Below are 13,901 nucleotides of genomic sequence, written 5' to 3'. Positions count from 1 at the left end.
GCTGTGTGTCTCCATTCCATGATTAATGTGATTTGAAGAGAAGTAATAAAATGTGCTCTAACATGGAAAGTAAGCGTTTCCGGACACATGTCCACATAACATATTTTCTTTCTTTGTGTGTAAGGAATGTTTCCTGAAAGTTTGGACGTACCTTTTTGTAACACCCTGTATATGCAGACTGAAGCAAAAAATCAAAGTTTGTACCTAAGCCAGGATTCGAACCCGAGCCTCTTCTGCTCACTAGGCAGACGAGTTAACCCTAGACTGTGACTTTGCACAGCCGCACGGACTACACTAGCGGCCAGTGGGCTGAGGAGTGAATGGGAATCTGGATTGAGAAGGGAGTGAAGGGAAATTCGGATTGTGGAGGGAGGCGTGCTAGGGAAGTCTGTGCATTTGTGCAGTCACAGTGCTGGGGTGGAGTAGTGGTTAGTGCAACTGCTTAGTGAGCAGCAGAACAGGGTTGGAATCGCTCCCTTGGTACAGATTTTCATTTGTCGCTTCAGATTGCATGTGTACACCATAGATGTTTTGACACTTTAGAAGGCCGTTGTAACCACATATTTTCATTTGATTAGTTTTCTCGTGTTGTTTGAGTCAGAGTATGACGTTACATATCTCATCTCATTGCCGTCAAGGTGAGGAAGGAGGAGGTGGAGCTGGAGAAGCGGCTACCCGACGACTTAGAGCACCCGGGGCTGCAGCAGCTGTGGACCAGTGATGACGCTCAGCGCCGCTGGTGCTTCTTCACCTGGCTGGTGGCCCCCTACGCAAAGCAGTCTCTTCTGGAGGAGCTCGACCCACAGTTCCTGGTGGTGCCTGCGGCGGCACTGCTGTTCCTTAAGCACGAGGCACGCGTCCTGCACGACCACGAGGTGTGACAGCTACCTATGTTTTGTTCTAAATAGAATTTGGTGTCCCACACTGATCGCCAGTTCTGTTCTCTTGGAAATCATGTTTGTAATATATTCATCAGATCAGGTTGTCATGAGGACGGAAGGGCCAAAAATCATCAGCAATGAAAACCATTACAAAAAATGTCAAATCAAAATTAAACAGAATGTGGTTCATACAGGATGTCCCAGGAGGACACCATTCCAAGCAAAAAAGTCTAGTAAACGTGGGCTCTAAACTGCATATCCTATTGTATGTTAACCGGGGACCTAGAAACGACGGAGAGGCTCCGTCCCCGCCGCAGCCGCCGTGGTCCACAACCCCACGATGACTACCGCAGTCCACTTCGCCCCTCCGCCGCCACACACCGAACCCAGGGTTATTGTGTGGTTCGGCCCCCGGTGGACCCCCCAGGGAACGTCTCACACCAGACGAATGTAACCCCTATGTTTGCGTGGTAGAGTAATGGTGGTGTACGTGTACGTGGAGAACTTGTTTGCGAAGCAATAGTTGACATAGTGTAACTGAGGTGGAATAAGGGGAACCAGCCCGCATTCGACGAGTCAGATGGAAAACCGCCAAAAAATCATCCACAGACTGGCCGATTCACCGGACCTCGACACAAATCCGCCGGGCGGATTCGTGCCGGGGACCAGGCGCTCCTTCCCGCCCGGAAAACCGTGCGTTCGACCGCACGGCCAACCGGACGGACTGCATACCCTAAGAGATAGAGCATTTCGTATCTCCGCTACTGTGAAACACATCCCTTCTACTGAAGATGTGCTCATAACTCTTAAGGTTTACTGAACTGTTTGCTTCGTATCAAGATCCCTATCATTTCCGAATACTGACCATTCTTCCTGGGACACCCTGCATGAACCACTTTCTATCTAATTTTCATTTTGGCATTTTTCGTAGTGATTTTTGTTTTTGTAGGTGATTCAGCTTGCCCTACCGATGTTTTTATCTAGCGTGATTTTCATATTCTCTCGCTCGCTACGCGCAAACTATTTGTCCTACAGGAAAAAATAAAATAAAATAAAAGGACCCTTTTGTAGGATATTTAATGCAGTTCGATTTTGTAGTGCGAATGTTGTCGCTAGAGGCAGCGATTTTCATGTTGTTCATGAAAAATGTACAAAAGTGACCTGTAGACGCAACCCCACGCCCAACTTCAGCCCCCACCGGCAAATTTCGAGTATAGCTATGAAGTCCACCCGGCTGACCGTGCGGTCTAACGCACGGGCCGGCCGCGGTGGCCGAGCGGTTCTAGGCGCTCAGTCCGGAACCGCGCGACTGCTACGGTCGCAGGTTCGAATCCTGTCTCGGGCATGGATGTGTGTGATGTCCTTAGGTTAGTTAGGTCTAAGTAGTTCTAAGTTCTAGGTGACTGATGACCACAGAGGATAAGTCCCTTAGTGCTCAGAGCCATTTGAACCATTTCTAACGCACGGCTTTCCGGGCGGGAAGGAGCGCCGGTCCCTGGCACGAATCCGCCCGGCGGATTTGGGTCGAGATTTGCCTCGGCAAATGCGGTCTGGTTCCCCTTATTCCGCCTCAGCTACACTATGTTGGCGATTGCTGCGTAAACAAGTTCTCCACGTACGCGTACATTACTCTACCACGCAAACATAGGGGTTACACTCGTCTGGTGTGAGACGTTCCCTGGAGGGGGGGTCCACCGGGGACCGAACCGCACAGTAACCCTGGGTTCGCTGTGGGGCGGCGGAGGGGTGAAGTGGACTGCGGTAGTCGTCGTGGGGTTGCGGACCACTGCGGCTGCGGCGGAGACGGAGCCTCTCCGTAGTTTCTAGGTTATGAAGTTCGAAAATAATGGAGGGTAGAACCAGCAACTCGAGTTTGAAATATTTTTATTTTCTTCCGTTATCCTTCACAGTTGTGATAAGTCATCTCTTTGTGTCGACTAGTTTCGGACTATCACATCCATTTTCAGAGCGTAGCCTTAAACGAAAGTGTAGTCATACAATCCACCAATTTATGTAAGAGTAACAAATGTTACCGTTCATCGTTAGAAAGCATTACATGAATATAACATGTATATACTTCATATGAGTATATATTTTGGCTTCCTTCCAGTCGAACACAGCAAATAACGTTGTTCATGACACTCACTCCCACCACTTTACAAACATTTAGGACTGCGCGAATTATTTCCCATATTAGACCTTTTTTGGTCTTCATTTACTGGCCTTATTACGCCACCGGCTTAGTCGAGCACTGACAAATTGTAAAATTGACAGTTGTGTAAATTTTGCCTAACAATTTTATGAATTTTAACAGCATAAGATAGACAATAACATCGTTATATTTGTCAGAGCTTCTCATTTCGAAACCACTGTGCTTGTAGCGCTTAAGTTTGGATCGAATTGTCAACGTAATTAGTTTTAACGCAACGTTTACAAAAGTCTGTTATCTTTCATTAGTCTCAAGGGCATGTTTGAGTTAACAGTGTTAACGAAATAGCCGACTATACTGGTGCCATAATAGTTCAATCAATAGAGACCAAGCAATGTCGAATATCGGGAATAATTCGTGTAGTCGGAAAATGTTGTACAGTTGTAGGAGGGAGTGGTACGAACAACTAGACGTCCTGACTGATGAGTGTGGAGGTGGAGGTTCGTTTGGAAGTCTTCTTGGATAAGTCGAAAACTGTTCCCCACAGCAATGTTCCAGTACAAAATTTAACTACATTCAAATGGTTCAAATGGCTCTAAGCACTATAGGACTCAACTGCTGTGGTCATAAGTCCCCTAGAACTTAGAACTACTTAAACCTAACTAACCTAAGGACAGCACACAACACCCAGCCATCACGAGGCAGAGAAAATCCCTGACCCCGCCGGGAATCGAACCCGGGAACCCGGGCGTGGGAAGCGAGAACGCTACCGCACGACCACGAGATGCGGCCTTAACTACATTAAATTTCCTTCAAAAGTGTTTTTCTATAAGAATAACAGTTAACGCGCGCAAGCGAGAGAACATGCAAATTTCGCACGTGTTTGAATGGCCAGAAATAGCATTCCGGGTTGCGTAAAACGACTTCGGCAGAGGTAGCTGAATCGTAGAAGACGAAAACCCCTCTTATTTCATAAACGGTTCAGGATTGCTAATAGTACGTAGAGGGGCCGTAATTTTGTTGGCTGGTTTAGCCTCTTAACGCTTTTACTAACCGAGATATTCAATCGCATTTTTAATATTATTTATAGCTTTTATATTTTAACTTTACTATTGCACAATTTTAACGGCATTCTAAAGCTGTTTAAACGACAAGAACAGTCATAGAACGCTTGTTAATGTTGGCATTGGTACTTGGGTCGTTGTATTCCTCTTCAAGCTCTTCGACTGTTCACTTGTTTCCACAGAAGCTTTTTACGTAAACAGCGGTAGGCCAATACGCTTCAGTCTGGAACCGCGTGACCGCTACGGTCGCAGGTTCGAATCCTGCCTCGGGCATGGATGTGTGTGATGTCCTTAGGTTAGTTAGGTTTAATTAGTTCTAAGTTCTAGGCGACTGATGACTTCAGAAGTTAAGTCGCATAGTGCTCAGAGCCAACCAGCCGGTAGGCCAATACACACACACATTTGAGCTAGTTTCGCCGTGTTGCATATAGTTCCATTTACAACTGTAGATGACCCTGGTATACGTCGTGACAGGTAGGGCTCAGAAGAAATATGTTTCTTGCAGCATATAACAGCAGAATCTGGCATGAGAGCCCCTCTTCGAGATGTTTATATGACAGTTGACTTGTTTCTGAGTTTTCACATTTCTCAATAGGCCTACCTCTGCGAAAAGTCTCATAGTCAACATTTACGTGTCTGTACTCGTCTTTAAAAAAAAGCCTTCGAATACCGCTAAAAATGTAGAATGTCCTATTAAAAAATTAAATAAAAAACACTTGCTTCAGTATCTCGAGTGTTACTAGATTTAGGAAGATTGACTAGGAAACAAAGTTATGTGCCGCTCTGCATACTATCATTTGCTGAAAGCCTTGTTTTGAGATCTAGAACTGTTCACGCAACAGAAATGTTATGTCTTATATGACTCACCTATACAGGGTGGCCCATTGATAGTGACCGGGCCAAATATCTCACGAAATAAGCGTCAAACGAAAAAACTACAAAGAACGAAACTCGTCTGGCTTGAAGGGGGAAACCAGATGGCGCTATGGTTGGCCCGCTAGATCGCACTGCTATAGGTCAAACGTATATCAACTGCGTTTTTTAAATAGGAACGCCCACTTTTTATTACATATTCGTGTAGTACGTAAAGAAATATGAATGTTTTAATTGGGCCACTTCTTCGCTTTGTAATAGATGGCGTTGTAATAGTCACAAACATATGGCTCACAATTTTAGACGAACAGTTGGTAACAGGTAGGTTTTTTAAATTAAAATACAGAACGTAGGAACGTTTGAACATTTAATTTCGGTTGTTAGTGTGATACATGTACCTTTGTGAACTTATCATTTCTGAGAACGCATGCTGTTACAGCGTGATTACCTGTAAATACCACATTAATGCAATAAATGCTCGAAATGATGTCCGTAAACCTCAATGCATTTGGCAATACGTGTAACGACATTCCTCTCAACAGCGAGTAGTTCGCATTCCGTAATGTTCGCACATGCATTGACAATGCGCTGACGCATGTTGTCTGGCGTTGTCGGTGAATCACGATAGCAAATATCCTTCAACTTACCCTACAGAAAGAGATCCGGGGACGTCAGATCCGGCGAACGTGCGGGCCATGGTACGGTGCTTCGACGATCAATCCACCTGTAATGAAATATGCTATTCAATACCGCTTCAACTGCACGCGAGCTATGTGCCGGACATCCACCATGTTGGAAGTACATCGCCATTCTGATATGCAGTGAAACATCTTGTAGTAACATCGGTAGAACATTACGTAGGAAATCGGCATACATTGCACCATTTAGATTGCCATCGATAAAATGGGGGCCAATTATCCTTCCTCCCATAATGCCGCACCATACATTAAGCCGCCAAGGTCGCTGATGTTCCAGTTGTCGCAGCCATCGTGGATTTTCCGTTGCCCAATACTGCATATTATGCCGGTTTACGTTACCGCTGTTGGTGAATGACGCTTCGTCGCGAAATAGAACACGTGCAAAAAATCTGTCATCGTACCGTAATTTCTCTTGTGCCCAGTGGCAGAACTGTACACGACGTTCAAAGTCGTCGCCATGCAATTCCTGGTGCATAGAAATATGGTACGGGTGCAATCGATGTTGCTGTAGCATTCTCAACACCGACGTTTTTGAGATTCCCGATTCTCGCGCAATTTGTCTGCTACTGATGCGCGGATTAGCCGCGACAGCAGCTAAAACATCTACTTGGGCATCATCATTTGTTGAAGGTCGTGGTTGACGTTTCACATGTGGCTGAGCACTTCCTGTTTCCTTAAATAACGTAACTATCCGGCGAACGGTCCGGACACTTGGTTGATGTCGTCCAGGATACCGAGCAGCATACATAGGACACACCCGTTGGGCATTTTGATCACAATAGCCATACATCAACACGATATCGACCTTTCCAGCAATTGGTAAACGGTCCATTTTAACACGGGTAACGTATCACGAAGCAAATACCGTCCGCACTGGCGGAATGTTACGTGATATCACGTACTTACACGTTTGTGAGTATTACAGCGCCATCTATCACAAAGCGAAAAAAGTGGTCCATCTAAAACAGTCATATTTCTTTACGCACTACACGAATATGTAATAAAAAATGGGGGTTCCTATTTTTTTAAAAACGCAGTTGATATCCGTTCGACCTATGGCAGCGTCATCTAGCGGGCCAACCATAGCGCCATCTGGTTTCCCCCTTCAAGCCAGACGAGTTTCGTTCTTTGTAGTTTTTTCGTTTGACGCTTATTTCGTGAGATATTTGGCCCGGTCACTATCAATGGACCACCCTGTATATCGAAAGATTGCGTTTCAATCATAAGGTTACAAATCTGGATATGGGTTTTTCCAGGTCAAAGTACTTCGTAAGTTATCAGTGCATGTGTGCGGATGTTTTTATTAACAAATATTAATTAAAACTTCGTCTAGTTGAAACAAAACGACCTGTATCGAGGTATTTCGAACTTCTGCGTAGAGTGCAATATTTCAAATGCTTCATATAGTTTTTCAAAGAAACCTTCGGAAATGAGGGTGGACGGCGCTTTCATGTCAGGCTTTGCGTGATTAGTCCTTCGAAGCTACCACACAAAAACTTAATGTATCACTGCAAATGAGAGGTGGTTCTGACTCTCAATAATTGCTAGTAATGCTAGGGATACGAAGGCGTTCAATAAGTAATGCAACACATTATTTTCTCATACAGTTTCAGTTGAAGAAAAAATGCGGAATTCGTTGTGGGGCATCTTGGAACATTTCCGCTTCAGCCCCTATTTTTTCATGAAGTTCCAGTAGGTGGATGCGCTATACGTAGCCTCAAAATCGCGTCTTTAAGGAGATTCATTCCGACTAGGGAGCTCTCATTGAGTTTCTTTTGGAGGAAAACCAGAGTTTTACAGATATTCATAGACGCTTGCAGAATGTCTACAGAGACTTAGCAGTGAGCAAAAGCACGGTCAGTCGTTGTGCGAGGCGTCTGTCATCATGGCAACAAGGTCGCGCAAATGTGTTCGATCCCCCGCGTGCCGGCCGGACGCACATATCTGTGACTCCTGTAATATATTCGTCGCCTGAAAAATGACAACGAACTTCTCCTTCTCCGTGACAACGCAATCGCCGCACAAGTCTGCGCGTCTGAGAGAAGCTCACTAAACTTCATTGGACTGTTCTTGCTCATTCGCCCTCCAACCCGGATCTCGCACCATCAGATTTCCATCTGTATGCACCAATGACGGATCCACTCCTTAGAAAGCAGTACATGGATAGTGGGATGGTTAATGATGCAGCAAGACGTTCGCTCCGACCGACCTTCGTGGAGTGGTACTATGCAAGGTGCCGTGAGGCCATCTAATTGAACGCAGATTATGTTTAAATATAGGGTAATAATATGGTGAATTGGAATCCCGAATAAGACCAACCTGCTTTCAGAATAAAATGTTGCTGTTGTGAATTGTCAGCAGCCAATTCACGGGGTTTGGAGGAAGCCGAAAGGCACGCGTTTAAGCTCACGCAGGCTGGCGTGAGGTCTGGAACAGGTAAAGTAATTATACTATCAAGAAAAGTACGTAGCTGCTGGAATACTTAACTTTAATCCATAATTGGTTAACATCGGTCTGACTGTACATGCATCCCAAGATAAATAACAAATGATAATGGCGCCTTGCTAGGTCGTAGCAAATGACGTAGCTGAAGGCTATGCTAACTATCGTCTCGGCAAATGAGAGCGTAATTTGTCAGTGAACCATCGCTAGCAAAGTCGGCTGTACAACTGGGGCGAGTGCTAGGAAGTCTCTCTAGACCTGCCGTGTGGCGGCGCTCGGTCTGCAATCACTGGCAGTGGCGACACGCGGGTCCGACATATACTAACGGACCGCGGCCGATTTAAAGGCTACCACCTAGCAAGTGTGGTGTCTGGCGGTGACACCACAGTTGCAACACTTATTGAACGTAACTTCAAATAGGGAAAGCAAATGTGAAAACTTCTATCATACAAAAAAGCTGTTAAATTAAGTGTAAGTAATATTTTTGGTACTTCTGTAACGAGATGGCTGTATCAAAGCAATCTAATGTACATTGACAGAAATGGAATATGTTACACCATGAAGAACTAGGCCCAACCTTACCGAACTGATACTAAAGTATAAGGTTGTTATAAATCACTGAAATGATTTCATAAATTCACTGTTGTTACATTGGCATACTGTCACAAAACGCAACACTCACAAAGCAAAACTCAAAAAGTTTGGTATTGTTGCAGTCACACTTCAGATTTCTGCCACGGGATGCAGCAGTCTGCAGTTATGCAAGATAGTGACAAGCACAGAGAAAGCATATAATGCGCATGAAATGCATTCACATCGGTCTGCCGTAACAGTGCAATGATACTTCAGAACGAAATTCAACAAAGATCCACCAACTGCCAACTCCATTCCGCAATGGTGTGGTAGTCTAAAGCTTCAGAATGCCTCTGCAATGGTAAATCAATGGGTCGGCTTGTAGTGAGTGAAGAAACAGTCGACAGCATACGGGCGAGTTTCACACGTAGCCCACAGAAGTCGACGAACAGAGCAAGCAGAGCTGAACGAACCATAACCGACCTTTTGGAAGACCTTACGGAAATGACTAAAGCTGAATCGTTACCACTTGCAATTGTTTCAAGCCCTATTGAGGTCAGATGCTTTGAAATTTTGGCACCGTTGCAACAGCCTATAGAAGAGAATGGGTTTAGTGAGGAACTCATCTTTAGTGATGAAACTCTGCTGGTACAGGACTGCACCAGTGTCATACTGGGACACATCGCAGGGCAGGTTTTATGATTTACCTGGCGTTAAAGAAGCCAGATAGGAAGCAGTACAGAGACGCTGCTTGAGAGACTGAAAAGCCCATGGCAGTCGGCAGACCAGCCAAACGTAACACCCTTCTGGTGAATTCGGTTAAGAGGATGACATATGTGCATTGCCTAGGGAATGTACTAAGCATTATATGAAATCTTATCCAGAAAAGACTGGAACTCCTTCAGATTTTTGGGCAGATTGACGATGGCTTTGATGTGGTTGCCCATCAGGACAAGGCCATCTGTGCTAATTACATGTCCCAAATAATACGCTTCTGAGGAGAGGAAAGTGTAGTTTTTTTTCAGTTTGTAACGGAGGCCTTTCTGCGGGAGGCACTGGAAACTGACTGAAGAACTCTAAAAATGTTTGTCGTGTAGGGTCCATCACCCATAGACAATCTGTATAAAATTGCTGCATATACACACAGCACTATTGGCCCTCTTAATGACCACCAAAGGGGTGGCCCACTAACTCAATGAAATGGGAGAAATAACACCTTAAACTGCCAACACTGCAGATTGGCCTGTACCTTGTCACACATGGAAAAGGAAATGGGGCAGAGTCCTAACCACAGTAAGGAATCCAGACCATGACAACAAATGGATTGACACCCTGTCAATTATCGGAAAGCCGAAAACAAAAAAAAATGATACCTAAAAATATTTTAAACCAACAGTAAAGTGACCTCCAAAAATATAAGTTGCCATTTCACATAAGATGGAGAGTCGCACTTGCAAAGCAATGCACTGTTTACTGTAAGACACAACCTGATGTAGCGCATGTTGCAGCTCCATGCCACCCAAGAGCCTGTAGGTTGTCAATCAATGAGGCTGACTGTTGCTCCTGTGTCGACATGAAATTTGACTGGCCGCCCATCCACAACCAGTGTCAGCAAAATATACCAGGGCGACCCACACAGGGCATCATGGACATCTCCAGAGCTCAGCAAAAACTGTAGGGACTCCGGTGACTCACTTGTGGCTCACCAGCTGTCACAATTAGTTACCAAATGGCCTATATGATGGCATACTACATACATGACTTCCATGTGAAGCCAAGATTGGCGAACATGCAACATGTGACAATCGAGACAAGACCTGTGGCTCACCCATGAAGCAGAGGAAGAAACAAGGGTGGACCTGAAAACAGCTGCAGCCAGGACTTAGAACACTGACACACATGAGCTCACTGTGCTCAGCACAGGCAGAGACTGTGATGCCAATGCATCAGAATCGTGAATGGTGTCAACACAGTATGACATGGCAGGAGGTGAGTCCATGTGGAGTACCCCATGGAGCACTGAGCTCTGTATACCATGCACACCTAAATGAGTCATCTGCCAGCTATCAGAAAGTGTGTCCTTTGCCACACTCTTCAGCTCATGCAGGTCTGCAATCTAGGCAACAATGGCTAAAAACAGGGTCAGGTGAGGTTAACACCCAAGTCTGAATCTCAGATTCAGACACTAACTGGACAATCATGCCCCAAATTAGCTAGTCTACATAAGAGGGAGAACATTTAGGACACTCAAGACAACACATGGCTCTGCAAATCGGCAGAAGTGCTGGGTCCATAGTGGTTCAAAATAAACATGACGAAAATGGAAACGAAAAATAATGGTATCACATGCATAAGAAATCCTTCATCACCACTTTAATATCTGTGCAGGTGTGACAACACAACACCACTACAGTGCACTATCAGTGTGGGTACTTCGCAGACTGATGCTAGCTTGATAGTAACTGGTGAACAGAACCTCATGAAAGGAAACAAAAACTCACCTTGCAAGTAAATCTGTGGGAAGCAGGAAGTCCTTGTAGAGACACCACAAGGGGCTAAAGTTAGCATATGGCTGGTATGGGCGGTGGTTGAACACTCGGCATCAATACTTGACACAAGGTGCAAGGTACAAGGTGACGTTTGCAGCAGTTGAACTCTGAATAAACACGGGCCTGCTCAGCTGACTACCACCTGCAGGTAAACACCTCTGACAGTGGATCAAACCATACTACATATCACCTGTGCCTTCTGTGGCAGGTTTCCAGACTATTCTGTTGTGCACCCATGCCAGTTCTGCCTCTGTCTCAATGTCCGCAGGCATGGATACTGAAGTTTGTGACCTCTATTGTTAAGAAATATGACACCAAGATGTATGCAAGCAGTTAAAAGTTCCTTATATGCCTGAATTACCATATATTGTGGGACTTCCGCAGTTTTACCATCTTACAATTCAATGTGGTACAGCAGTGAGGAAGTGTGCAGTCAGGTGACAGAGAGGTGCATGCAAGCGAGTATTCCAGCCATGTGCAAAGTTCTTGGCTGTCTCTGGAATAGACTGAAGGCAACAGCTGGAGTGTTCTATTAGAGGTTACACTGAGAGTATCACCATAATCCATTGGGAACATCTGTGCACTGTAATACAGACAACAAAGACTTGCATGGTGTAGAGACAGACAACTTGGAGATTCAGTGGCAATTTGAGGCATCAATCAATGACACTAGCTTCTATTTGTAGTGGTAACATTGGTACCAATATGTCAAAAGCTGACCTGGCAAAAATTTTCTGGGATCAGCAATTTTTGAGATGCATACCTCTAAGACTCCTGGAATAATGGTGTGGGGAACTATTGTGAATGTGACAGGAGGACTGAGTTGGAAACTCTTGTGAGGTTGCTGAATGTTCACCAGTATGTCGTAATAACAGTATGCTAGACCCCATAATGCAGTTCACACCTTGAGGAATACACAGATACTTGAATGTTTCGCTCAGTCCTCTGACTTGTCACCCATAGAATGGGTCTGGGTTACAATGGGGAGATACCCATTTACATTCAGCTCCATGCCATCAATCTTCATGACTGACACTGCATGTGGTTCAGACATGACAAGAAATTACTCAAGGTAACATTTGGAGGCTACTCATACCATTGATGATTAACATCAGTTCTGCATGGAATGAAAGTGTAATCATTTAATATTATGTGACTACATGTCCACTGAGTTGGATAAAACAGACTGATGTCTCATGGTGTAACACTTTCCATTGTCATGTGTGGTGTAGTGGCTAAAAGTCTCTTACATTATATTGGAAGTATCTTTTACTAAATGGAAAATTTAGGTTATGGTGGACAAAATGCCTAACTTCTGAAGCAAAAAATTACATATAGATCAAGTGGTCACAGCCAATATTTGATTTACAAAAAGCGGGGAGAATTCAGTATGATTATATTGCAGGTCACTGCCTTCTGTGCCACTGCTGCTGCTGTTGCTGGCCTCCCTGCGACTGGCCAGCCTGCAAACATTGTGAAAACTCCTGATGAACGGGCCGTCTACCTGGCATCACTGTTCATGCGTTGTGTACTGCATGTGCTTGATGCTGCTGCCACCTGTGGGATTGCCTTTCCCAGAGAAATTGACTGTTTGCCAGATGCCTACTTTGATGGGATTGTGTTTCACAATATCTGTGTCACCATACGAAATGGAAAAGATCCAAGAACTCTTGATATTTTTAAACCTCAGCATGAAGTGACATTTGAACAGCTCATGCGGGTAATAAAATGGAATCAATCCAAAAACCCTTGATTTAGAAACTGACAACCCACATGTTAAATAATAAAAATAATATATTACTTACATATAAAATATATTTAGTAATTAAGCTTTGTCAAAATCTAATATGAAACATTTATAACACTCCTCTCATCTCCTATCCATTATTCCTAATTTTAAAGCTTCATCTCTATTCTAAAAGTGTGACAGTTTCCAGTTTTCCAAACTACTCATTTCTTGTAAGTTTTCTGTCTTGTATATCAATTACTCAATAAATGCTGTATGCTGTACCCAGATGTGCAATGGATGTGCAACATCTGTTATAAAGTTTATTAAGTTTGCCTTTTGGTCAAATCAATGGCAGTTTATTTAGTTGTTTTGATGGTAACAGTTGTTTCTTTCAACATTCTGCATGTGAAACTGGTGGCAGTTTTCTCATTTTTCCCCTCTCTCACACATCAGTTAATGAAAATTAGAAATTTAATCAAACAAATGTTTATATTTCATAGATGCATGCTGTTAATTTATTTGATATAGAGTTTTAACCACTCTCTTTTTTTCTCTATAACTTCAGATTTGAGCTGTTACAGTCAGCAAAAAGATATTTATAAAATACAGAGGTAATAACATACAGAGATATTGTTGAGTGAAATGAAATGTTGGTTTATATTTTATGTTTTTGTATACTTATTGTAATAATATGAATGTACAGAAATGAACTGAATAAAATGAAATAAATTTTAGAACTTTATGAATCCACAATGTTATTAAAAGGGAAGTAATTGTTTTATGTGGCAGAAACAAACCACAAAATTATTTACATAACTGTTACTTCAAAAAGGAACCTACATCAATATAATTTAACACCATATTGTGAAAATGACAAGATGAATACAATGAGTTCATGTCATGAGAACTAATGGAGGACCGATACCCAACAAAACAAATTCTA

The 13,901-nt window shown here is 43.7% G+C and overlaps 1 protein-coding gene across 1 annotated transcript in view; it reads left to right on the top strand.

Annotated features, from left to right (window-relative positions):
- LOC126195230 (uncharacterized) overlaps positions 1–13,606 on the top strand; it is a 99,707-nt gene extending 86,101 nt beyond the window's left edge. Inside the window, exons 3-4 of the mRNA XM_049933755.1 lie at positions 639–875; positions 12,635–13,606. Of these exons, the coding sequence (XP_049789712.1) occupies positions 639–875; positions 12,635–12,982 (585 nt within the window). The 3' untranslated portion in view covers positions 12,983–13,606. The remainder of the gene's footprint in view (positions 1–638; positions 876–12,634) is intronic.
- The last annotated feature ends 295 nt before the right edge of the window (positions 13,607–13,901 follow it).

This window comes from Schistocerca nitens, chromosome 7 (assembly GCF_023898315.1).
Source record: "Schistocerca nitens isolate TAMUIC-IGC-003100 chromosome 7, iqSchNite1.1, whole genome shotgun sequence".
Lineage (NCBI taxonomy): Eukaryota > Metazoa > Arthropoda > Insecta > Orthoptera > Acrididae > Schistocerca > Schistocerca nitens.
Note: the sequence above shows the minus strand (reverse complement) of the source record. Positions and strands in the feature narration are given on the sequence as shown.